Genomic DNA, 27,001 nt, shown 5'->3' with positions numbered 1-27,001 from the left:
ATATATATATATATATATATATAGCCACCAATTGCAGCAGCTTTCTCAAATACTGATATACAGATTGACTTCTTTATCATCAATTTGGATGTTTTAAAAAATAAACAGATTTCCAAACTCCACCTTTGGAGATTCTGTTTTAGTAGGTTGAGAATCCCTGAATCTCAATTTTTAAAATGGCTCTTGATTTAATAACCACCCAATTAAATTTTAGTCAGTTTGCTTTTTGAGTGTAGTACTGGACACACCATACTACGATGATCATGTTCAGCCTCAAGAATCACAGTTACAAGGAAAAAGAAACGAACACAAACCAAAACTACAGCATCAAGGAAGACAGAATATTTGGAGATATCCCGAAAAGAAAAAGAACACGTGAAGTATCTAAAAATTGCAAGTATTTACCTCATATAAAAGAATAGATGTAGGCTATTTGCTGACCTAAGAATACAATTTACTGCATCTTGTTCGTACTGCTAAAAATAACTATCACCCAAGGTAGACACTTAATAATATACAGCTTTTATAGCAGAGTTCTATTAAAAATAAAAACACTGTTATATGGAGTATGGAGATACTCTGTTCCTTTACTTTGAGGAGAATAAAAGAAAATGGGTGCAATTTACATAGTAGGAGATACTACAGTTAGAAATTGGAATAGTTTATAAAACAGAATGGTTGAACACTAAACTTTCTAATCATTTTTGGTAGAAACTTTCAAAATAAATATGTCCACGTTTGCTTTAGGGAACCAAATCAGCTTTCTAGAGCCAAAGGGGTCAATTATATCAGGGCAGATTTGTGCTGCTTAATCTTTTCTCCTAGCAACTTTAGAAAGGGAAAGACGTGACTTATAAAATAGGATGAAAAGAATTTAATGTTCTTTTCTCCACGTTTATCATGGCTTTTGACTTGTCCTTATATATTTAATAAATTTATATCATAGGTATCATCAAATTTAAAACAAAAAGAAACCAAGAGAGTATTTCTTTTAATTTCATTTTGTTGATGGTGAAACAGAGACTTAGAGATATTAAAGGCCAGTTAGTGACACTCATCCTGGTTTTGGGGTGAGGACTAGGTCGGATTAGATCTAAAATTAATTCTGATGTAGCCCTAAAAAGTTCAGCCTTTAAAAAAATAGGCTGAGATGCTAGAAGGGACAGAATCATTGAAAAATTTTATTCTCTTTGATGTCTAAATAACCAATTTTAGTTACCCGACAACATTGGATAAATTGCTACAGTATGTATTATAGCCACTTGCTTCATATAACTCTACATCAATTATGAGGTTTTAAAAAGCTATAGATCATTAGATCTTGGAATTTTCAAAAGCATAGTCAGCCTCAATCCAAATAAACACTCATTATCCCTATCAGAAACTGAGAGGCCCTCCTACTCCAAAATGCAGACAATCATTCTTGACGTAAGTCATGCTCCCTGTACAAAAAATTTAATTTGTGACTAAAGCATTAAGTTTGCAGTGTAAATCAAAATAAACTGTTCAAAGGGAGAAAAATATTGAAATCTTATGCCAAGATTACAATGACTACATATTTGAACAGAGTATTCCACTCCTCACCACTCCTCTGACATAAAATGAACAAACATCCTGATAGCAAACAGATTATATTTAGAAGCTGCTAATATATCACAAAGACAGTTTCGGAGGAATTAAATTCTTTTGTTAGCCAAATATTCTTGGTTCTGTTGTTACTGATGGCTATTGGGATGGCATATTGCAAAGCAAAACCCTCTTGGCTACTGGCTGACTGCATGCAGGTTTACTGAAGGACTCATCTAGCTTTCACTTATTTGCAACCAAGGCAAGGAACTTAAGACCAAGAATTCATACTCCCTTCTGCCCATATGTTCTGCTCTTGAACTTATCTACGGACTCCCAATTCCAGGAGTTGCGTTAGCCTACACGTCCCTAAAAGAACAGAACACAGCTTATCCTTCATTTTTTGTTTTTAATTTTAAGCTATCTTGGACAATTTGGGTGAGAATTGTTTCTTTTCCTATATTGTTTTAGCATACTTTATCATTTTAAGTTTCCCTGCTCAATCCTTCACCCATTTAAAATTTTCTTTTATCTCATCTTTGTTTTAACTTCACTGCTCTAATTTCTGAGTTTTGAATTCTCTCTCTCCTATTCCTGACAATTTTCATACTTATTTTATTTCTTCTTATTCTATTTTCTTTTAAAAACTAATTTTGTCTTCTTTTTTATCTTGGACTTTTTGTGTTTTTAATTCTAATTTCCTGTAGTAACTACTATTTGTCTTTATCAATAGTATCCTTAATACTTTTTCCTTCCTCACAACATTATTATTAAAATTTTATATTCTTCTTAATCAGTAATTTATCAGTCTATTTTCCCATTTTTTATTCTTATCTCAAATAGAAAAAAAGTAAACCACCTTGCATTACAACAGCAGGCAGGAATCACAGCTCTATGGAAAGCAGCTGTAGAGAGGCCACCGCAAACAGAGAAAAGCTGTTTCTGCTCAGCTCCTCCTCTAACTTCCTTTAATAAATTATGTTTTCTAAAATTGTCAATGGAGACAATTACAGTAAAGTTCATATGCACGCAAATTCTTTTCAATTTTTAAAATATCTAAATACATTTTGATTCAAAGGGGTAATTTTCCTGCAAAAAAAGGGGGTTTTATCATCAATAAACCTTTCTCCTCTTAAAACATACTATTAATTGTTCTCAATGTCTTATAAATAAAATTTGAGGTTTCGAGAATAATTGAGCTATTCATAAAAATGAGAATGATAATAAGCTACTTGACAGCAAAGCTATTAAACATGGTGAAATTTACAGAATTTAATTGTTAAATAACTTTATTTCCCTACTTTGGTTCCAAAAAGTATGTGCTTTAAAAAAAAAAAAAAAAAAGAAAAAAGAAAAAAGGGCTTCCCTGGTGGCGCAGTGGCTGGGAATCCGCCTGCCAATGCAGGGGACACGGGTTCGTGCCCCGGTCTGGGAGGATCCCACATGCCGCGGAGCGGCTGGGCCCGTGAGCCACAACTGCTGAGCCTGCGCGTCTGGAGCCTGTGCTCCGCAACGAGAGAGGCCGTGACAGTGAGAGGCCCGCGCACCGCGATGAAAAGTGGCCCCCGCTTGCCGCAACTGGAGAAAGCCCTCGCACAGAAACGAAGACCCAACACAGCCAAAAATAAAATAAATAAATAAATTAATTAATTAAAAAAAAAAGCTAATTGAATTCTAGCTGGAATATAATGCAGATATGTTAATAAATGGGAATTGGGTAGCATTTTATTTCAAGTTGGCTTTTATATCAACTAATTCTTCAGCTATTGAGGAAAAGTGGGACAAGAGAACAGGTAAGCACAGAAACAGTATAGACAGATAAGATGTCCTGCCTCTAGTTCTAAAAGAAGAAAAAATCTCACAAAATAAAAAGGTAACAAAAGCTGTAATCTTCTGGGGGGTCAGAAATTTGGCAATTTATTCTCCTTAAAGGTGTGAGCAGAGTGTCTAATTCTAATTGATCTAATGATGAAAAGTTGGTTTACAGCCCGGTTTTATACAGTTATATTTACATTTAGCCATAAATTCTGTTGAGGTAATATCTAGCCAGTATACCACGTACATAAAACTGAAACATAAAAAATATATATAGTAGAGTAACAATAATACATACCTTAAGTGGATCTGCTAGCTCTGATAGCTGATCAATTTTCTGTTTAATTGCATCATACTTGTTTTCTGCTTCTACTTTCAGACTTTTAAAATGTTCCATATTTTCTTTTTGTTGTTCCATATTTTTCTCAACCATTTTCATTTTGATTTTATTTTCTTGAGCTTCGTCTTCCTGGCGACATTTACAGAGCATATAGAATTAATTAAAACACTTAAGTAATCAAATAGAAAAACAGTACAAACAATTCTAGAAGAGGAGAAACTATAGGCTACAAGTAAATCAGATTAAAGACAAATACAAATAACAAATTATGATATTTTCATACTCTTAATGGTAAATTAGGAGGTAGAAGAAATAGGTTCAAAAATATAAAAGGATTACATTTAGAAGACAAACTATATTGTGCTTGAGGTCATAATCAAAAGGGGTAACTTTTATTCTATCTACTCACTTTTTCTTTCAAAATATAATGTATATACATATATATCTTATGCCAGACAATGTGTTAGACGCTGAGTAAACAAAAATAAACAAGACACAGTCCATACCTTTAAGAAATTTAGTCTATCAATAAAAGTAATGAAAGCAGAAAAACACTACGTGGAAAACCAGATTACTAATAAAAAATGAAGACAAATTCTTATTAGAGTAAAGCTCCATCGGTGCAGGGACTTGATCTGTTTTGTTCACTGTTGTGTCCCTCAGCATTTAACATGACGCCTGGTAGAGGGTAGACAACTAGTAAATACTGATTCATTTTAACAAGACTCTGCAATCTATCTAATTCACTACTTATGGTAACCCAGGGAGCTAAGCTGAATGTCATAAAAAGATGTCTAAGAGAAAGTAACAAATATGCGGTGAATTAAAACCATTAACTTGGAAGAAAAAATAATGCAAAGAGACCAACTTCAACTGACTAAAAGATATCACTAATATTGATACTGATTAATTCTGAAAAAAACTATGCTAGGTAGTTTGGTTTGAAAGGGAACTATTTACATAATAAGCTTTGATAAAGTTTTATTTCATGTATCGACAGAAGAAGACAAAACCAATTACAATGTATGCAAGTTACATATACAAAATATTAAGGAACTTGAAGGCCATACACCAGGTAGTTTCTACCTTATTTGTAAATGGACATAGTAATCATAAAAAGTAGCCTCAAAAAAGGATTTTTTTATAAAGCTGAGAGTAGATACTCTTAACTTAAATGACAGATTTGTCCTTTAACATTACATTTAAATTGAGGAAAAGAATCTTACCAAGGTTGCAATATCTACAGACTGGTGTTCTTCTATATTCTCAAGTTCCCGAATTTCAGAAATACTTTTTCTTATTTTCATCTTTTGAAAAAAAGTATTTAGATTTTAGTAAATAGAAATAAATGAAAAATAAAAACAAAAACCCTGGGGAAGGATGTATTAATCAACAAAGTTCTACTCTGCTTTATGTTACAGAAGGATTCCATAGTTAATGAAAGAGACACATTAGTATTAAATGAACCAAAGAAAAGTATGTATAAAGTCTGCTTTGATCACCATTATTGCTAATCCACTCTCATGCAAAGCAGATATAAGTACTCCACCTTAGCATTTAAAATGATGACAGTGTTGGGGCTTCCCTGGTGGCGCAGTGGTTGAGAATCTGCCTGCTAATGCAGGGGACACGGGTTCGAGCCCTGGTCTGGGAGGATCCCACATGCCGCGGAGCGGCTGGGCACGTGAGCCACAGCTGCTGAGCCTGCGCGTCTGGAGCCTGTGCCCCGCAACGGGAGGGGCCGCGATAGTGAAAGGCCCGCGCACCGCGATGAAGAGCGGTCCCCGCACCGCAATGAAGAGTGGCCCCCGCTTGCCGCAACTGGAGAAAGCCCTCGCACGAACCGAAGACCCAACACAGCCAAAAATAAATAAATAAATAAATAAAGTAGCTATAAAGGAAAAACATAACCAGTTTAAAAAAAAAAAAAAATGATGACAGTGTTGAGTCCACAGAGAAAGTACTTTCCTGAAACATCCAGTCTCAGTTTTGGAAAGATTACTCCAGTGGTTCTTAAAGTCCAATCCCACTATCTCCTGGGTGTCTCTGAGACTCTTTCAGAGGGTCCATGAAGTCAACACTATTTTCATAAAAACACTAAGGCTTTATTTATTTATTTATTTATTTATTTATTTAAAAGCTTTTTTTTTCCTGCTAAAATAATAACTTTAATGGGAGATATAAGACAAAAAAATTAGATAAGATTTGGTACAGTATAAGACACCAGCAGGGTACAGTGCCAAATTAAGAACAGAAAAAAGGTCTTTAGAAGATAGCAGGTTCTAATATATATATGTATAACTGTTTCAATTTGTGTACACCTGAAACTAACACATATTGTAAATCAACTATACTCCAATAAAAATTTTAAGAAAAAAGGATAGTAGGTTCTAGCTATTTATCAAACTATATAAACTTATAAGTAAAGCATTACCAAATTAGTGTACCAGAGGTACCAAATTAGTGTACCAGAGGTACTAAATTAGTATACCAAAGGAATGGGACTTAGAAAGACTGCATTTCTTTTTTGAAATTCAAAGCATCTCTAGGAACTAGAAAACTTATTTTACAGATGACTACACTAAAATTTTAAACAACAACAAATGACCTACTAAGGCAACGTAAATATGTTTCAAGGCTAGAGAAACTATCCCCATACTTTCCTGGCATCACTCTAAACATAAGAATCGCAGTATGCTAAAATCTCAAAGCTAATATATTAAACATATTTGATATTTGGGGCTTTCTGAAATTATTTTTAGAATTTTACTTTACAAGTGGGAAATGCACTTTTAATTTTTTAATGACATTTTCCTCCTAGAGATAGAATTTAGACATTTATATCTTTTCAGAGCAAAAAAAGTCATCAAAATAGGAGACTAGCATAGTACCAGCCTACAGATAATGGTTACACATGCATGTGTCTTTATTACTCTCCAAACTATTAGGAATTTATTTCAAACAAGGTTCTCTAAGCCTTCATTATTTGTATGCAAAATCCAGAGAAAACCAGTTTATCAAATTACGATTTAGTGGTCACGATCAGGGAAAATGATACTCTTCCCTGTGAAGAAATACATGTCAATCGTTGCAGAGGCAATTTTGACCTCTTTTATTGTCTGTTATCCAGGACAAACCTTTGCCAATATCTAATTACCCACGGAATCAAATTTAAATAAAATAAAGTATTAGAAGGTAGCCCATATGATGGGTATAATTTAGATGATCTTAGCCTAAATTTATCTTTTGCTCCTCAATAAAGCACACTGACTCAGATATATGTTCCACAGATGATATGCTTTTTCTTAATCAGTGCAGAAATATAATTTGTACATCCTGAAAATATCTTTATCTGTCTATCCATGAAGAAAGCTTCCTCTTATTTGACTCTGTCTTGTTTTGAATATATAATTCAGAGGTTTACAAACTTTTCCAATGACTGTATTTCAGCTTGTGTTTCATCAGGAAACATTTGAAAGGATGTTTTTATTTTATAGGTTTACTATTTGAAATTCATTGTTGCTCAAGTTAGTAGTAGTGGGCAGTTTTCCTGTAGAGAGCAATTCCAAACACAATGAGTGGATGCCTGCTGGCTCTAATCAATAGGTTGTACCTCTTGTTCTTTCCCTATACTTGACCACACACTATTCTGTTGTCCATGGCCTCAGGCAAATCAAATTGGTCCTTTCTTCCCACCCCTCCCAAAAGGCCAAAAACAGTTCAATGGCTAAGTTTTAAATAAGATTTATAACTGCCTGCAATAATCCTTTGAAGTTTTCTTACTAGAATGAAACATAAGTTTTAGGAGAGTTTCTGATTTAGTTGTGGGGGGGAGAGTAACAAGCAATAGTCACAGTATTTTTAAACAGTATAACAATTCAGTGAAGATTATACATCAACTGATGTTGCCCTAAGTTTTCTCAGTTTTAAATGATTTTCTTTTTAATTGCTAGGGAACAGGTTTAGGAAATAAAATACAGGCCAGTCCATTATTTACATGTTCTTCATCTTGGCCATGAGGTCTTCCAAGCTTTCACCAGAATCTTCCACTGTTACTTCAGGTACAGAATCTTCTTGCTTTTGGGGAACTGTATATGCCACTGTAATTCCTTCAGGTAAGTCAGGAATTGGACCTGAAGAATTTTTCAGTTCCTCTTCTGAAACCTCAGATACCAACTCAATACCCCACTCACTGTCGTCATGTATTATCTCTTCCTCTTCTTGAACAACCTTCTGTGTGGGCAGTGCTGCTACCTTTTTCTTATATTCTTCCTGTTGCTTCCTACAATTTCTGTCATCACACTGAGGATTTGGCTTCATGGACATAGTAGGGAAAAAATCCTGCATTGCATTGTATCCAAGGTAAAAACTAACAGTACCAAAATTTAACAGAAACTTTAACACATTTTGTACCAAGATCCCAGCAACCACTCCCGTAGTGGTAGGAAGACTGGCTGCACAAACACCTTCTCGTTTCAGAGTCTTCTCATCAATATTTGCAGCAACTACAAGCGGTGGAGCACATGCAAAACAAGCAGATTCTCCAGGAATTATGAGCTGTATATGCCCTGAAACTGCATTTTCACTGACCCCAGACTCCATCCATGTTTGTCCAAGCTCATTACAAGCTGTATTTATTGTCATTCGAGCTTCAAAATTGTCCACACAGCTAAGAACTAGGTCAACAGGTTTTCCTTCTTCTAACCCACCATTACTTATTCTATTCATGAAACGTTCAAAGTTTTCTACTGTGGTTATATTGTAGTTGTGTACTTCAAAAAGAACATCAGGATTAATGTTCCTCAAAGTATGTTCTGCTGCTTGAACTTTACTTAATCCTGCTTGATGAGGTTGGAAGAAAAGTCTATTCATATTGGCCAGTTCCACCTTGTCAGAGTCAAAGAGCAGCAACTTACCAATGCCACATCTTGGCAGCATTTCAGCAGTCACACTGCCAACTCCAACACCTACTATTGCTACAGCAAAGGTACGGATTTTCTCATAGTCACTTACAATTCCCATTCGTTTCAACGCCATCAGGCGGCGTCTGCGCCGCTCCCGCGGGCCTCTCAGCGCGCCGTTTCCGGTGCGTTGCAGTCATCGTTCCCCCTCAAGGAAAAACCAGCCCTTTCAGTTTCCCTCTTCGCCCGGGCTGAAGCAGGGCCCGGGTCATCAGGGTCCAGAGCCGGCGGCCTGCGATGTTGCCTTTCCAACCGGGCGGCCAGGAGAATCCGCAGCATCTTTTATTCCTGGGCTCGAGGTCCTGACGGGCCCTTTTCTGAACCGGACCCTATAGGTCTTCCGCCTGCCGGTGCATTAAATTTGGAGGCGGAGGAGGCTTCGGCGTTTGTATTTACCCGTAGTGACTAAAGTGGGTTTGCTTTCTTTAGAATTGAGGCCTCCAACTCTGAGGCTGACTGAAAATTTTAAATCCAAACACACGAGGCCCTTCTGGCATTTCCTGACACAGCCCAAGTCGTGGGCCAGTGCTGCCCAGCAGCGGCACCTGGCGGGGGGGGTCGATTTTTTTTTTTTTTAATTTATTTTATTTTATTTATTTTTGGCTGAGTTGGGTCTTTGTTGCTGTGCTCTGGCTTCTCATTGTGGTGGCTTCTCCTGTTGCAGAGCACGGGCTCTAGGCGCGCGGGCTTCAGTAGTTGTGGCACCCAGGGTCAGTAGCTGTGGTTCATGGGCTCTAGAGCGCAGGCTCAGTAGTTGTGGCGCACGGGCTTAGCTGCTCTGTGGCACGTGGGATCTTCCCGGACCAGGGCTCGAACCCGTGTCCCCTGCGTTGGCAGGCAGATTCTTAACCCCTGCGCCACCAGGGAAGCCCGGCATTATTTTTTTTAAGACCAATTTTACTATCAATTTCTTACAGGTGTACAGGAGGTTTATAACTATGATGTGTAATATTGCAACAGACTGATAACAGAAGCTGATATGACAGTTCAGGTGAATTTTATTAAGCCAGATGTTAGAGATTTAAAACAATATAAAAAACGTCAATCTTTTTATAAATCTTTTTGGTTTTGGAAAAGAGTTATTTTTCATAAAAAGGTTATTTATGTTAACATATAATGGACTTATTATTTTTAAATGAATTAATAAATATTCTTAAATTTTGCTTTAATTTTTAATAATATGAATACTGATAGATAAAACCCACACAAGCAAAAGCTCTTTTAAGATTGTAAAGGGGCTTGAGCCAAAATATTTGAGAACTATTCGTCTAACTAAATGAATGTTAAGACCTTAAAAATAACTTGGAAATGATTAAGCTGAGAAAACAAAATGATGTTTTTTTACCTTTAACTCTTTGTAATGTAGTTGGCACCTTCTAAGAAGTTCTTCATTGTGTTTAATATCCTTTTCAAGGGCAGACAAATGTTGCTGAAGATTTGCTATCTGGGCTTTCTTATTTTCAACCTCATTCTCCAAGTCACTTAACAGAGAAGAGAGGGTAAAAAAATACTTTAAATTTACTTCTGAATATTACAAATATTTAGATCTTTACAAAGAAAGCCCTATTTGTAATAGCTTTTTTGCAAAACCTATGCAGTTAAACCAGTTCTCTATTCCTACCAAGTAATTCATAACATGAAAATACAGAGATTTCAAAAAACATCTTCTAAACTGGAATTAAATTTTACTTACTTCATTAGTAAGTATTTATGATTTATCTGTGGTAGGCATTGTGCACAGTGATAGGCAGAGGTAGAAAAAAAATTAAGGCATAAAAGAATCAAACAAAAAGGCAAAACATCAGGAAATAAACCATAACATTGAAATGTGAACAGGACACTGCACTATATGTCCACAATACGACGGGAACCTAAGAGTAAGTCTGGGAGAAGTGACAACTGACTTGTGTTCTCTGAAGTTTTCACCAGATGGACCACCTAGAGAAGACGGAAAGAAATACACAAAGGCACAGAGAGGTGAAAAACAAGTAAGACTGAAGGTCAGTAAAACTGAAGGTCAGCTCAACATTTTCTGTGGTGAATACATGCTATGAATGTGTGGGGAGTGAAAGAGAAGGAGAGGACAATGAAAAGAGGTGGAGGATAAGGTCAGCAGATGCCAAAGCCATAAAGGGTCTCTATGCCAGCAGAGGCAACTGTCTTCAGAAGTGATCTTTTCCTGTCTCAGTCACTCTCTCTTCTAAAACTCTGTGCCTGGTGGAAGAGAACCACCTGTGCAATTAAGAACAACTTTTCTCTGATAAAGAGTGTATGCCAGATTTCACTAAGATGCACATTTTTCCACATTTTAACATCTCTGAATTCTGAAATCATCTTCCAGTCCATGGTTCAACTATCAATACTTTTCTTTTTTACTGGTATATAAAATAATAGAGCATCTTAAATTTGATGAACTATTAGAAACGTGCTACCTTGTGGAAGTCTCAAAATTAAAAACAAAAATCAATGATGTTAGCTGAATGAATGATAAACAAATGATAAAATGAGAAAAAGAGGAGAGTAAGTGTGGTATTTCTGGTAGAAATGGAGCCAGATGCAAAAACTTTTTCAGAGCCATCTTTCATTAACAGGAATCTGCCAGTGCTGAGTTGATGAGGGTATAGAAAAGCATACTTCATATACTCATAGTGTGAGAGGGGATTAGGGAATCAGTTGTTCTGTAGTCATTTGGCAATTGCTATTAAATGATCAACTTACATAATAATAAAATAAAATTTAAATATTATTTATTTTAATAAATATTAAGGCTCGTTTAATATTATTAAGTATGAAAAATATTAGTAATTGTTTCATGTTATTAAATATTTAAAATCAGGCCATAAATTGTATGTTAATAAAACAATGACAGTCATTTGGCAACAGCTATTAAAAAGTTTTTAAATTCACATATCCTTTGACTCAGCATTTTCACCATTTAGAATTTAATCGATGCACATCCTTTCAGAAGTATCCCAAGATACACATGTGTGTTCTCACTGCAGCACTGCTACAGTAGGAGAAAACTGCAGATAACATAACATGTGTGTCCATCAACAGGAACTGGTCAGGTGGATTATGGAACAGCCACACCAAGGGGCAGCTCTACGTGTCCTGATACGGAACCATCTCCAAGATGTAATATTGAGAGACAAAAAGCAAGACACAGACACCGTACGCATACTTATACACAGCACAAATGGATGAACCTTGAAAACATCATACCTAAGCGGGGGCAAAGGGCTTCACTTTTCATTGCATACATTTCTGTACTGTTTGAATTTTCTCACCATATGCCTATATTACTTTTAATCATTTTTAAAATGTCCACAGGGACTGTGGAGAGATGGAATTATGAGCTACTTTTGTTTTCCAATTTATATTTTCCGTAATTAAAAAACACCAGTGAATTTTTTTAAATTTCCAAATATCAGACAACTATCATACTGGTTCAGGTCAAAACAGATGACACAAACATCATTTAAGTATCATGATAACTTAGTACATTTTCAATCAATAAAGTTTATCAAGGTGAGAAACAATTTTTAAAAAACCAATGTTCATCTGGCTTTTAAAACAAAAGCTCTCTCCACTACACATTGATGCAAATATTTTAGCTAAAAATGAAGCCAATTATTAACTTCCTAAGTAAGTCTTAAACCATTACTACTAAAATGCTAGAATCAGGGATCCTGATTTGCTGCTGATACACTTACTACCTTTTCCAAGAATGTCATACCTTTTTTTTAAAGATGTGGAACACAAATAAATGCACAAGGCGTTTTTTGTTGAAAGAAAAAGCATGAATTACAGTAACACTACCATGATATTGCCTATACATTTGCATTCTTGTTTGCTTGAGTACTATATAATTTAGTCTTACCCAGTTAAGAATTAGAAGGGCATGATTTAAGTGTCATGGCACAGCGGACAAAAATTTATCACTTTACAGGTCACTTTTATACAGGTACGTTCAGACATTGATGAATTTTCATCTATCCTATCACAAAGATTCAGTGTCAATTTAAAATGTGTGTTGAGTGCTGTAATAACAAGTTGCAGGTCATTCAAGTTTTCTGTTGCTAAAAAAGAAATTTTACTAAACTTTCCAATATTCACTATGGTTATTTTGCTTTATGCTGCTCTCATAATCATACAAAAATAACTAATATAATTTGAAAATCAGATATCTATTTTAAAAAAACCTCATTTCCCCCTATATATAAAAGCCATTTAGAATACTTTCACTTTTACTCAGTTTTCTTAGATAGTGCTTTTACCTAAGTTCTATGTTCTTCTGCTTGAGGTCTTCTAGGTCATTAATTCAGCTCCACCTTATCAATTCATCAACTGACAGTTCAGTTGGGAAAATCATGCTTTTTCGTACCAAAAATTCTTTTTGCACGCGTTTGAATCTTATTAAGTACCTTTAGTTTTTTGTTTGGCTTCTCACTGCGTCTCCTCTAGCAGCTCTACCTCCCTAAGCATTTGATCTAACAGTGCCGACTGATTTTTCTTCTAGAACAGTGCAACTCAAAGTACCAAGCAGAGACACAGCAAGGACCTTGAGCCAGAATGTATACCCACCACACTTGTACTCTCGCTGAGAAAAATCAGCAAAACTAAACAGTGGTATAGTGATGTAGCTAATTTACATTCTGAGTTAAGCTCCTTACCTCCTTGCAGACAGGTAATAATCAATGTGCAGACCAGCTCGTCAAGCCCAGAATACTGTCATCAAAGTCATGATGGAAAATAACCGTCAATCTAGAATCCTACATCCAGATAAATGATCTTTTAAGACCAAACAGATTACTCACAATTCTTCACTTACATAACTACTAATAGAGTAATATGAAAAGAAATGAACCCCAAAGAACTAGTGGGAATAATACAGTAAAGCTACACTGGACACTAACCTTATTTCAGAATCCACATCTCTGCTGAGAAACTTAGGTCTTTTATATTCAGATGAGTAATAACGCCCTGCAAAAACTTGATCACCATCAGCAGTAAAAGCTTCTCTACAATTTTTGGGTGGCTTTTGGGACTGCATTACTTTACGAGCTACAGAATTATTCTAAAAAAATAGAGGGGAAAATACATTTTAAAAAAATGCCAAAGCATTTCTGTTGTATATAATTTCAAAATATTACCTATTACCACTTTAAGATTCAAGTATTTTTATTTAAACATTCAAATGAAATAATTCCATGAGAAAAATAAAATAATTAAAAAAACAACTTTCAAGATTCAAAGAATTAAACTATTAAGAGTCTTAAAAACATAAGAAATGATGTTTTATGACAAACTGATATATATATTTTTGAATTTTATTTATTTTTTATACAGCAGGTTCTTATTAGTCATCCATTTTATACATATCAGTGTATACATGTCAATCCCAATCTCTCAATTCATCACACCGCCCCCCATCCCCCGCCACTCTCCCCGCTTGGTGTCCATACCTTTGTTCTCTACATCTGTGTCTCTTATTTCTGCCCTGCAAACCGGTTCATCCGTACCATTTTTCTAGGTTCCACATATATGCGTTAATATACGATATTTGTTTTTCTCTTTCTGACTTACTTCACTCTGTATGACAGTCTCTAGATCCATCCATGTCTCTACAAATGACCCAATTTCGTTCCTTTTTATGGCTGAGTAATATTCCATTGTATATATGTACCACATCTTCTTTATCCATTCGTCTGTCAATGGGCATTTAGGTTGCTTCCATGACCTGGCTGGTGTAAATAGTGCTGCAATGAACAATGGAGGGCATGTGTCTTTTTGAATTATGGTTTTCTCAGGGTATATGCCCAGTAGTGGGATTGCTGGGTAATACGGTAATTCTATTTTTAGTTTTTCAAGGAACCTCCATACTGTTCTCCATAGTGGCTGTATCAATTTACATTCCCACCAACAGTGCAAGAGGGTTCCCTTTTCTCCACACCCTCTCCAGCATTTGTGGTTTGTAGACCTTCTGATGATGCCTATTCTAATTGGTGTGAGGTGATACCTCATTGTAGTTTTGATTTGCATTTCTCTAATAATTAGTGATGTTGAGCAGATTTTCATGTGCTTCTTGGCCACCTGTATGTCTTCTTTGGAGAAATGTCTATTTAGGTCTTCTGCCCATTTTTTGATTGGGTTGTTTTTTTTTTCATATTGAGCTGCATGAGCTGTTTATGTATTTTGGAGATTAATCCTTTGTCAGTTGATTCATTTGCAAATATTATCTCCCATTCTGAGGGTTGTCTTTTCGTCTTGTCTGTAGTTTCCTTTGCTGTGCAAAAGCTTTTAAGTTTCATTAGGTCCCATTTGTTTATTTTTATTACCATTACTCTAGGAGGTGGATCAAAAAATATCTTGCTGTGATTTATGTCAAAGAGTGTTCGTCCTATGTTTTCCTCTAAGAGTTTTACAGTGTCCGGTCTTACATTTAGGTCTCTAAACCATTTTGTTTATTTTTGTGTATGGTGTTAGGGAGTGTTCTAATTTCATTCTTTTACATGTAGCTGTCCAGTTTTCCCAGCACCACTTATTGAAGAGACTGTCTTTTCTTCATTGTATATCCTTGCCTCCTTTGTCATAGATTAGTTGACCATAGGTGCATGGGTTTATCTCTGGGCTTTCTATCCTGTTCCATTGATCTATATTTCTGTTTTTGTGCCAGTACCATATTGTCTTGATTACTGTAGCTTTGTAGTATAGTCTAAAGTCAGGGAGTCTGATTCTTCCAGCTCCGTTTTTTTCCCCCTCGAGATTGCTTTGGCTATTCGGGGTCTTTTATGTCTCCATACAAATTTTAAGATTTTTTGTTCTAGTTCTGTAAAAAATGCCACTGTTAATTTGATAGGGATTGCACTGAATCTGTAGGTTGCTTTGGGTAGTATAGTCATTTTCACAATATTGATTCTTCCAATCCAAGAACATGGTATATCTCTCCATCTGTTTGTGTCATCTTTGATTTCTTTCATCAGTGTCTTATAGTTTACTGAGTACAGGTCTTTACCAACTTAGGTAGGTTTATTCCTAGCTATTTGATTCTTTTTGTTGCAGTGGTGAATGGGATTGTTCCCTTAATTTCTCTTTCTGATCTTTCGTTGTTAGTGTATAGGAATGCAAGATTTCTGTGCATTAATTTTGTATCCTGCAACTTTACCAGATTCATTGATTAGCTCTAGTAGTTTTCTGGTGGCAGTTTTAGGATTCTCTATGTATAGTATCATGTCATCTGCAAACAGTGACAATTTTACTTCTTCTTTTCCACTTTCTATTACTTTATTTCTTTTTCTTCTCTGATTGCTGTGGCTAGGACTTCCAAAACTATGTTGAATATAGTGGTGAGAGTGGACATCCTTGTCTTGTTCCTGATCTTAGAGGAAATGCTTTCAGTTTTTCACCACTGAGAATGATGTTTGCTGTGGGTTTGTCGCATATGGCCTTTATTATGTTGAGGTAGGTTCCCTCTATGCCCACTTTCTGCAGAGTTTTTATCATTAATAGGTGTTGAATTTTGTCAAAAGCTTTTTCTGCATCTATTGAGATGATCATATGGTTTTTATTCTTCAATTTGTTAATATGTTGTATCACATTGATTAATTTGCATATATTGAAGAATCCTTGCATTCCTGGGATAAATCCCACTTGATCATGGTGTATGATCCTTTTAATGTGTTGTTGGATTCTGTTTGCTAGTATTTTGTTGAGGATTTTTGCATCTATATTCATCAGTGATATTGGTCTGTAATTTTCTTTTTTTGTAGTATGTGTCTGGTTTTGGTATCAGGGTGATGGTGGCCTCATAGAATGGGTTTGGGAGTGTTCCTTCCTCTGCAATTTTTTGGAAGAGTTTGAGAAGGATGGGTGTTAGCTCTTCTCTAAATGTTTGATAGAATTCACCTGTGAAGTCATCTGGTCCTTGACTTTTGTTTGTTGGAAGATTTTTAATCACAGTTTCAAGTTCATTACTTGTGATTGGTCTGTTCATATTTTCTATTTCTTCCTGGTTCAGTCTTGGAAGGTTATACCTTTCTAAGAATTTGTCCATTTCTTCCAGGTTGTCCATTTTATTGGCATAGAGTTGCTTGTAGTAGTCTCTTAGGATGCTTTGTATTTCTGTGGTGTCTGTTGTAACTTCTCCTTTTTCATTTCTAATTTTATTGATTTGAGTCCTCTCCCTCTTTTTCTTGATGAGTCTGGCTAAAGGTTTATCAATTTTGTTTATCTTCTCAAAGAACCAGCTTTTAGTTTTATTGATCTTTGCCACTGGTTTCTTTGTTTCTATGTCATTTATTTCTGCTCTGATCTTCATGATTTCTTTCCTTGTACTAACTTTGGGTTTTGTTTGTTCTTCTTTCTCTTAGTTTCTTTAGGTGTAAGGTTAGATTGTTTATTTGAGATTTTTCTTGTTTCTTGAGGTAGGCTTGTATTGCTATAAACTTCGCTCTTAAAACTGCTTTTGCTGCATCCCATAGGTTTTGGATCATCGTGTTTTCGTTGTCATTTGTCTCTAGGTATTTTTTGATTTCCTCTTTGATTTCTTCAGTGATCTCTTGGTTATTTAGTAACGTATTGTTTAGCCTCCATGTGTTTGTGTTTTGTATGTTTTTTTTCCCCTGTAATTGATTTCTAATCTCATAGTATTGTGGTCTGAAAAGATGCTTGATATGATTTCAGTTTTCTTAAATTTGCCGAGGATTGATTTGTGACCCAAGATGTGATCTATCCTGGAGAATGTTCTGTGTGCACTTGAGAGGAAAGTGTAATCTGCTGTTTTGGGATGGAATGTCCTGTAAATATCAATTAAGTCTATCTGGTCTATTGTGTCATTTAAAGCTTGTATTTCCTTATTAATTTTCTGTCTGGATGATCTGTCCATTGGTGTAAGTGAGTTGTTAAAGTCCTCCACTATTATTGTGTTACTGTCGATTTCCTCTTTTATAGCTATTAGCAGTTGCCTTATGTATTGAGGTGCTCCTATGTTGGGTGCATTTATATTTATAATTGTTATATCTTCTTCTTGGATTGATCCCTTGATCATTATGTAGTGTCCTTCCTTGTCTCTTGTAACATTCTTTATTTTAAAGTCTATTTTATCTGATATGAGTATTGCTACTCCAGCTTTCTTTTGATTTCTATTTGCATGGACTATCTTTTTTCATCCCCTCACTTTCAGTCTGTATGTGTCCCTAGGTCTGAAGTGGGTCTCTTGTAGACAGTGTATATATGGGTCTTGTTTTTGTATCCATTCAGCGAGCCTGTGTCTTTTGGTTGGAACATTTAATCCATTCACGTTAAGGTAATTATCAATATGTATGTTCCCAAGACCATTTTCTTAGTTGTTATGGGTTTGTTTTTGTAGGTCCTTTTCTTCTTTTGTGTTTCCCACTTAGAGAAGTTCCTTTAGCACTTGTGTAGAGCTGGTTTGGTGGTGCTGAATTCTCTTAGCTTTTGCTTGTCTGTAAAGCTTTTGATTTCTCTGTCAAATCTGAATGAGATCCTTGCTGGGTAGAGTAATCTTGGTTGTAGGTTCTTCCCTTTCATCACTTTAAATATGTCATGCCACTCCCTTCTGGCTTGTAGAGCTTCTGCTGAGAAATCAGCTGTTAACCTTATGGGAGTTCCCTTGTATGTTATTTGTCGTTTTTCCCTTGCTGCTTTCAATAATTTTTCTTTGTCTTTAATTTTTGCCACTTTGATTACTATGTGTCTCGGCGTGTTTCTCTTTGGGTTTATCCTGTATGGGACTCTCTGCCGCTTCCTGGACTTGGGTGGCTACTTCGTTTCCCATGTTAGGGAAGTTTTCGACTATAATCTCTTCAAATATTTTTTTCAGGTCATTTCTCTCTCTCTTCTCCTTCTGGGATCCCTATAATGTGAATGTTGTCGCATTTAATGTTATCCCAGAGGTCTCTTAGGCTGTCTTCATTTCTTTGCATTCTTTCTTCTTTATTCTGTTCCGTGGCAGTGAATGCTACCATTCTGTCTTCCAGGTCACTTAACCGTTCTTCTGCCTCAGTCATTCTGCTATTGATTCCTTCTAGTGTATTTTTCATTTCAGTTATTGTATTGTTCCTCACTGTTTGTCTGTTCTTTAATTCTTCTAGGTCTTCATTAAACATTTTTTGCATCTTCTCAATCTTTGCCTCCATTCTTTTTCCAAGGTCCTGGATCATCTTCACTATCATTATTCTGAATTCTTTTTCTGGAAGGCTGCCTATCCCCACTTCATTTGGTTATTTTTCTGGGGTTTCATCTTCTTCCTTAATCTGGTACGAAGTCCTCTGCCTTTTCATTTTGTCTATCTTTCTGTGAATGTGGTTTTCCTTCCACAGGCTGCAGAACTGTAGTTCTTCTTGCTTCTGCTGTCTGCCCTTTGGTGGATGAGGCTATCTAAGAGGCTTGTGCAGGTTTCCTGATAGGAGGGACTGGTGGTGGGTAGAACTGGGTGTTGCTCTGGTGGGCAGAGCTCAGTAAAACTTTAATCCTGTTTTCTGCTGATGGGTGGGGCTGGTTCCCCCCCTGTTGGTTGTTTGCCCTGTGGCGACCCAGCACTGGAGCCTTCCCGGCTCTTTGGTGGGGCTAATGGCTGACTCTGGGAGGGCTCACGCCAAGGAGTACATCCCAGAACTTCTGCTGCCAGTGTCCTTGTCCCTGTAGTGAGCCATAGCCAGCCCCCGCCTCTGCAGGAGACCCTCCAATACTAGCAGGTAGGTCTGGTTCAGTCTCCTATGGGGTCACTGCTCCTTCCCCTGGGTCCCAATGCGCACACTACCTTGTGTGTGCCCTCTAAGAGTGGAGTCTGTTTCCCCCAGTCCTGTCAAAGTCCTGCAATCACATCCTGCTAGCCTTCAAAGCCTCTAGGAATTCCTCCTCCCATTGCCAGAACCCCAGGTTGGGAAGCCTGACATGGGGCTCAGAACCTTCACTCCAGTGGGTGGACTTCTCTGGTATAAGTGTTCTCCAGTTTGTGAGTCACCCACCCAGCCGTTATGGGATTTCATTTTATTGTGATTGCGCCCCTCCTACCATCTCATTGCGGCTTCTCCTTTGTGTTTGGATGTGGGGTTTATTTTTTGGTGAGTTCCAGTGTCTTCCTGTTGATGATTGTTCAGCAGTTACTTGTGATTCCGGTGCTCTCGCAAGAGGGAGTGAGCACACGTCCTTCTACTCCGCCATCTTGAACCAATCTCCCTGATAGATTTTATTTTTAAATTCTAATATTGCTATCTACTAAAATTAAAGATTTTAAGTACCTTTTCACATGAAAATATTTACCTTAGAAATCTTATTTTTCATAGAAAAATGAAATCTTATTTTTTCTAAAGGTCTTTTACACCCTAGAAAAGATGTGAGAGAACAGCAAATTCCAATAAAAGATTAGTACACTGAATTATGTAGGGAAAGCCTGGAAATATTTAGTATTTTACTTCCTAGAGGAAGTAAAAAGAGGATTAGGCTTAACTGAGGCCTAATCAACCTTCCTTGGAACAGACCTTTACAAGAGGACTTCATTATTTTCTTTCAAGTATCTGTCTAAAATATGAGAGGGCCAAGCCCAAAAATAATTACAATATGAACTTGCAGTTCACATATACACATTTGGATGACTGATGTCATTGTCGCTCAGGTTCCATTAATGAGAAAAAGAGACTCTGTTTGTATTAATTACAGATTTGTTTTGAATTCCCTTGTCCCTTCTCAGCAAATTTATGCCAACAGATGAAACACAATATTGGTGATCTAATCTAACAAGTACATATCAATAGAAATATGTATACTGATGAAGAATAAACACTGATTTATTTTACAGAGCTCAAAGTTTTTTTAAGAAAAAGAATTCATAAAATATCAAGTACTTAAGCAGAATAGGAATTTATATAACCAACCTCAGTTTAGGAAATTTAAAATAATATAAAATACAGCAAGCATCTGGTCTTACTTTGATCAGCAGCACTGTCTCTATGCTTCTCATGTCAATTAGGCTATTTGTGACCACTGCATTATCTATTTCTAAAGCTGTCAGAACCGTTGGGAACTCTGGATGATAAGCAGCTCTAGGAGACAAAAATATATAAGGATTAACTTACCAAACTGTAATTATATATGTATATTTTTAAAATGGGTGACAAGATGATGGATAGTAACAAGACATGGGAAATATGTGATAATGTTTGAAAACATCTGTAATAGGTTTATTTTATTTTATTAGCAAACATTTATATAATACTATGTGCTAGGCACTGTTCTAAGCATATTATAAATACAGTTGACCCGTGAACAACACGAGTTTGAACTGCATAAGTCCACTTATATGTGGATTCTTTTTCAATGAATACAGTATGCACTGCAGTATCCGTGGTTGTCAGAATCAGCAGATGTGGACTGTGGCTACAGAGGGCCAAGTATGGGGCTTGAGCATCCACAGATTTTTATACCCACAGAGGGATATCCCTGCGGAAACCTGTATTAGCTCCTTTAATCCTCAAAACAACTATATGAGATAGATAATATTATTCGCTCTATTTTTTTTTTTTCCCAAATGAGGAAGCTTCAGAGAGTTTAATAAGTTCCCCAACGTCATAAAGGTAAGAGGTCAGGCTAGGATTTAAACCAGGCAGCTCAGCTCTAGAACCCAGATTCTCAATCATTATGTCCTATTGCCTGTTATACTTAATCATTACAATTTTCTTAAATCTTATACTCTATCATACAAACATAAAAGTCATTTAATTAAAACACATTGGGAAATGGCAATGGCATTCTTACTGCTTTCTTAGTTCTAGAATTCCAAAACAAAGAAATATCTTTGTATATATATGTTTTCCACTTATTCATTCATTAATTCAACATGTATTTACTGAGCACCTACTATGTGCCAGATGCTGTTCAGAGGATGAGGAGATAGCAGTAAACAAAACAGACTATATCCTTCTCCCCATGGAGCTTACATTCTACTGAAGGGAGACAGAAAAATCAAGAAAAAGTGGCATACCATGCTTTTTCACACAGAAAGGGTCAGGAAAAGCCTTACTAAGGTGTCAACAGGCAGACACCTGAGGAAATGGGAGTTACATTAGCATACTGAAGAAGAGCATTTCGTGCCCAGGGAGCAGCATTTGCAAAGGCCCTAAGAGGGCTGTTGGAGAAGCCGGAAGGCCAGTGTGCTGTGGTGGACGAGCAGTGCTGCGAGTGCTACTGGACACAAGGACAGGAGAGATGGCAAGAGGACAGGTCATGTGGGCCCGAGAGGTCGCAGTTAGGCCTAAAGAGGATGAGAACGTACAGGACGATTTGAGCAGAGGAATGACATGGTCTGACTTTACTCTGGCTGTGATACTGAGAGTGTGGATCGAAGGGAACCAGAAGCAAAACTCACTTGAGATATGATAATGGCGTGAACCAGGGTGGCACTGCAGAAGTGTTTAGATCCTGGATACATTTATAGAGTATAGCCAGTAGGATGTGGGATGGCAGAAAGAAGTCAAGGATGACTGAGGTTTTGGCTTGAGCAACTGAAAAATGGAGATGGGGATGACTATAGGAAGAGCAGTTTTTAGGGTGGATCTCAGGAGTTTGGCTTTTAGATATGTTAAGTTTCAAATGTCTTTTGGACATCAAAGTGGAAAATATAAATTGAATGTATTATATTCTGGAGTTCAGAGGAAAGAGCCCAGCTAGAAACATAATGTGGTGATCATCTGTGTATGGACTATATTTAAAGCCATGAAACTGGATGAGTTCACCCAGGAAGTAAGTGCTGGGAGTAGGTGCACATGGAGAAGAGGTCTGGAACACTGACACTGGAGGTTCCCAAATGAGGAGAAATAAGCAGAAGACATTAAAAAAGAATACCTAGAGATGTGGGAAAAAAAAAAGAGTGACATCCTAGGGACCAAGTAAAAAAAAGTGTTTCAGGAAGAATTAAACGATGAACTGAATCAAATACTGCTGGTAGGTCAAGTCAGCGAGGAGGAAGGAAGGACGACAGGACCAAGCCCAGCAAGGCTCACTGGCGCCTGGACAAGAGCTGCTCTGGTATGTGATGAAGCTATAAAAACTTGACTGGAGTAGGTTCAAGAAGGAAGGGGAAGAGAGAAATTAGTGACACAGACAACTCGTCTGAGAAGTTTTTCCTGTTAAAAAGAGGCAGAGAAATCGGATAGTAACCTTAGGACAGAGTTCAAGTGGAAGTAAAAACAAAGATAGGAAAGAATAGGGGGTGGGCACTCTAGAAACATCAAGCAGTGTCAGTGAAACAACGCAGGGAGTGAGCGGAGAGAGGATAGGGAGCCCGAGTCTAAGAGGGAAGGGACGTGGAAGGGGACTGTGGTGAAACATAGGCTCTGGCCAGTCCACTGAAAGCACAGGTTTCTATGCTAGGAAGGAGCAAGTATTTTGGAGCAGGCACATGCCACTGCTAGACAGGGCTGCTCCCACCAGCTTGCTCTAAAGCACCCCGTCACAACCAACCCTTCCTTTTGCTCTACTTCCCTGGGATGCACTTCATATTTAGTTTATATCACAATTAGCTGCCCGCTGAGAGATGCTGTAAAATCAGTCGAGGAAAACTAAAAGTAGGAAGAAATAGTAGCAATAATGTGTCAGTAATGAGACAAGGAAAGGACAAGTATGGAATAGGCTCACTAAACAACATAATGTAGAAAGCCTAAAGAGGACGGGAGGGACACAGGAAAAACCGCACATCAAATTCCAGGCGAGCACGGTGAGCCTCACTGGTAAGAGGAATTATAAGACAAGATGATTTGATGATCCTAATTAAGCTCAGAAGAAAGCTTGAATAAACACGCGATTTCCAAAGCCAAGTAAAAGGAAAAATACCACAATCCAATTAAATATAGAAAAAACATGCTTAAAATGAAGGGCATTTTTAATGTTTCCAAATATAAGGCAATTGAAAAAAGCAAAAATTGGATTTATAAGAAAAAGTGGAGTGGGAGAGAAAAGAAATTTTAAAACAATCTGTTAATAGGAATATAAATATATAGGAATATATATATATATATATAGGAATATATATATATAGGGATATATAGAGAGGACTATATATATGTAGGAATACACACACACACATACACGTGTTATCTTTAAAAGTAAAGTGATTAGCTAGCCAGCAGCTAAGAAAGAAGGCAGTTTGGGTATGGTGCCCTTGAGAAGGTTTGTTAGGGTCATTAAAGAAAACAATCACAGCTCTTTATGGAATCTGTAAACCACCTAGAGCTGAACTGTGAGTAATGAGTGCCCAAGTTCTTCCGTACACCCTCCCTCTTAATGTGGCCAGGTCTGCACCATTCCCCTCTTCAGTACAATTTCTAAGCCACACAATGTCTATTTCCCAGTATGTCTCCCAAAACAGAACTCATGTAAGGACCTCAAAGGCAGGGAGTCTCTCTCACTTATCTATGTATCTCCAATGCCTAAGATTCAAGTTAAAGACGTGGCCTGATGGAATTTTACAAATCAGTAGTGTAGATATGGTTAACATTAAAAATGTTTTTTTTTTTTTTTTTTTAATGCTATTCTTGTCTGCTTACATTCTTTTTATGTATGTATGTATGTATGTATGGCTTTGTTGGGTCTTCGTTTCTGTGCGAGGGCTTTCTCTAGTTGTGGCAAGCAGGGGCCACTCTTCATCGCGGTGTGGGGGCCACTCTTCATCGCGGTGCGCGGGCCTCTCACTATCGCGGCCTCTCGTTGCCGAACACAGGCTCCAGACGCGCAGGCTCAGTAATTGTGGCTCACGGGCCGAGTTGCTCCGCAGCATGTGGGATCCTCCCAGACCAGGGCTCGAACCCGCATCCCCCGCATTAGCAGGCAGACCCCCAACCACTGCGCCACCAGGGAAGCCCTAAAAATGTTTTAACGTCTTTCTGAGCTTGCACGTAACGAAGCAAAACCAGAAACAGTATTTAATTACTGATGCCTTACCTGTGTCTTACATCATACACATCATTCCGAAACTCAGAAACTATTATCTGTGGCCGTGAGGTCCCTGGTGGGTAAAACCTTTTCATCAGTGCCTGAAGCACTCTTTCATCAGCATGATTATGGCAACAATAGGCTTGCAGAAGTCCTTTTAAGCAAGATTCAATAGCCAAAGCAAGCTCAGGGTCCCGAAGATGAATGCAAGCTCCTAAAAGTGAGAGAAAATTATTAAAAAGCCCATAAATACTTGAAATATTAATGTAACTATCTTTATAATAGTTCATAAATGACTTTAAAATATTTTCATATGAAGCAATTTAAATGATATTATAGATCTTATTTTAATCAAATGGGAAATACCCCATTCCACTGGATACACTGGGGAGAAAACCCACCAAATCCTGTGAAAAGCTGTCTCGCTCTAATGTAAATCAACAGTATTTTTCCTACGTGTATATATATATATATATATATGATACTATTCCAGCCTCTGAATGGTGTTTTGAAAATCAAGCCAAAAGGGTTATAGACTCTTCACTATTTTCTGTAAAACTGATTAATATTGAAATTTTAGATTTAGAGAGGGAAAAAAATACCTCATCTATTGAAATGGATCCTGGTATAGAGGTACATATCATTTAAATGAAGAGATATTACTACAATACTTAATACAGTACATAATACTGTACTTATACAGTACTTTACTAAAAAAGTATATTTATATTTATAGCATCATTTTCACCTAATGATGTACAGAATTAGAGATAACTCCTCACAACTCAATTGATTTTTTTTTCTCATGTATATATGAGGATAACTAAATAACCTCAGGCTTATAGCTGAAAGAGGACTTAGAAGTAATGTTGTCCAACCTAAACAGAAACTTAAAAAGACAAGTCATTTTGTCCAGTTTTACACAAAACTCAGGTGATTGGCCTTTTAACTATATCTTGATATCACTGAATTTTCCTACTAATCAATTACATGCAAATTAGTTCATTGATTTATTCATTCAGAAAAAATATCAAAACCAGATTATTCAACTCTATAATCACTTTTCCTTTTCCTAAGTTCTCTTTCTTTTGGCTTTTTTATGCTTAAAATATACAAGAGGAAAGTTACAAAGTTTAAAGTGATTTTATCATTATTTCTTAAAATATGTACAAAGTCTACATATAACTACATGGTTGTTCGATAACAGCGTTTTAAAATTATATTCAACAGACTCCTTCCTGAAAATAAAAATGTACTTCTAATTTTTATTATACCCTGACTAATTGGTGACAAATACCTAAAGGGCCTACAGGTTTATAGGTAAAATGCCCCCGTCTGTAAGCATCATCTATGGCTTCCAGAAGAGCTGGAACATGAGGGCCAAATCTTTTCAGTCGATCAGTTTTACTATCTTTCAATTCTTTCAGTTGCCTCTGATTATAGTTCAGTGTATTCTTCACATCTAACTCTTCTCTCCTACAAAATACAAGTGGAAAAACAAAACAGATATGTGATACAGTTAAACAGAAATACTCAGTCTTTTCCCCTAATACCTGCATACCAGTGAATGACACAGCTGACCTAAAAACTAAAAGTGGATTTCTTCATTTGAAAACAATTGTGTTACCAGGGAAAAATAGTCAGAAGACCTCAAAACTTAGCATGGAAAAAAAAAAATGCAATCGTGACGAGGACTAGAAATCCCAGAAACTGTCCAATTCTACAAGTTTAAGAAGTCTTATTAGGAAAGTGATTTTAAAAGATCCCTTATTATGAGGAAAAAGAACAACAACAACAAAAAATGCATTCTCTTTTCATATGAAGAGGAAAACTAGATGATTTTCAAATAACTGAAAAAAGTATAAGAATGTGGACACTTACTTAATTCTGGTATGTTCTTCTTTGTCCTTTTCTATGGCTTGCTGAAATTGTTCGATCTCTTGATTGATGGAAATTTCTTGATCCTGTAAGACCTTTACTCTTTCTTTTAAACAAGATATTTTTTTTTGCCTTTCCAACCGTTCAGGTTCCAAAGACTGATCAGCACTAACGGTAAATAATACAAAGTGGAAAATGTTCAATGAAAAACCTAACATTTAAAAAACATAAAGCAATGTGATAAAATTCCTTTAGCAATAATACAGAAAATAAAATATTCCATTTCACCTGGATTACTTTATTACAAAATGAGGTAACTATGAACACTGCAAAGTAACTACCTTACCTTTTTCTCAGTTCTTCAATTCTTTTGCAAAGTTGCTCATCATCTTTCTTTAATGCTCTATACTCGTTTAGGGAACGGTTGTACAAAACCTAAAAAAAATTAGACATACTTTAGTAAAATGAAAAAACAAATACCCCATTCAAGACCACG

General features: G+C 36.6%; 2 protein-coding genes across 4 annotated transcripts in view; both read right to left on the bottom strand.

Annotated features, from left to right (window-relative positions):
- Positions 1-27,001, bottom strand: part of SMC6 (structural maintenance of chromosomes 6) — a 78,773-nt gene that overhangs the window by 19,872 nt on the left and 31,900 nt on the right. For all 3 annotated transcript variants that reach the window (XM_007183491.2, XM_057557887.1, XM_007183492.3), the window contains 9 exons: positions 26,852-26,940; positions 26,509-26,673; positions 25,925-26,103; positions 24,637-24,841; positions 20,630-20,744; positions 13,599-13,759; positions 10,028-10,163; positions 4,948-5,028; positions 3,680-3,850 (listed from right to left, as the gene is read on the bottom strand). In XM_007183491.2, coding sequence (XP_007183553.1) covers positions 3,680-3,850; positions 4,948-5,028; positions 10,028-10,163; positions 13,599-13,759; positions 20,630-20,744; positions 24,637-24,841; positions 25,925-26,103; positions 26,509-26,673; positions 26,852-26,940 — 1,302 coding nt within the window. The remainder of the gene's footprint in view (positions 1-3,679; positions 3,851-4,947; positions 5,029-10,027; positions 10,164-13,598; positions 13,760-20,629; positions 20,745-24,636; positions 24,842-25,924; positions 26,104-26,508; positions 26,674-26,851; positions 26,941-27,001) is intronic.
- LOC103017276 (ubiquitin-like modifier-activating enzyme 5) lies at positions 6,959-8,773 on the bottom strand. Its single transcript, XM_057557891.1, has one exon. The coding sequence runs from the start codon at positions 8,756-8,758 to the stop codon at positions 7,715-7,717; it is 1,044 nt and encodes a 347-aa protein (XP_057413874.1). The 5' UTR covers positions 8,759-8,773; the 3' UTR covers positions 6,959-7,714.

This window comes from Balaenoptera acutorostrata, chromosome 12 (assembly GCF_949987535.1).
Source record: "Balaenoptera acutorostrata chromosome 12, mBalAcu1.1, whole genome shotgun sequence".
NCBI lineage: Eukaryota > Metazoa > Chordata > Mammalia > Artiodactyla > Balaenopteridae > Balaenoptera > Balaenoptera acutorostrata.
The sequence above is the reverse complement of the archived record's forward strand: the minus strand, read 5'-3'. Positions and strand labels throughout refer to the sequence as shown.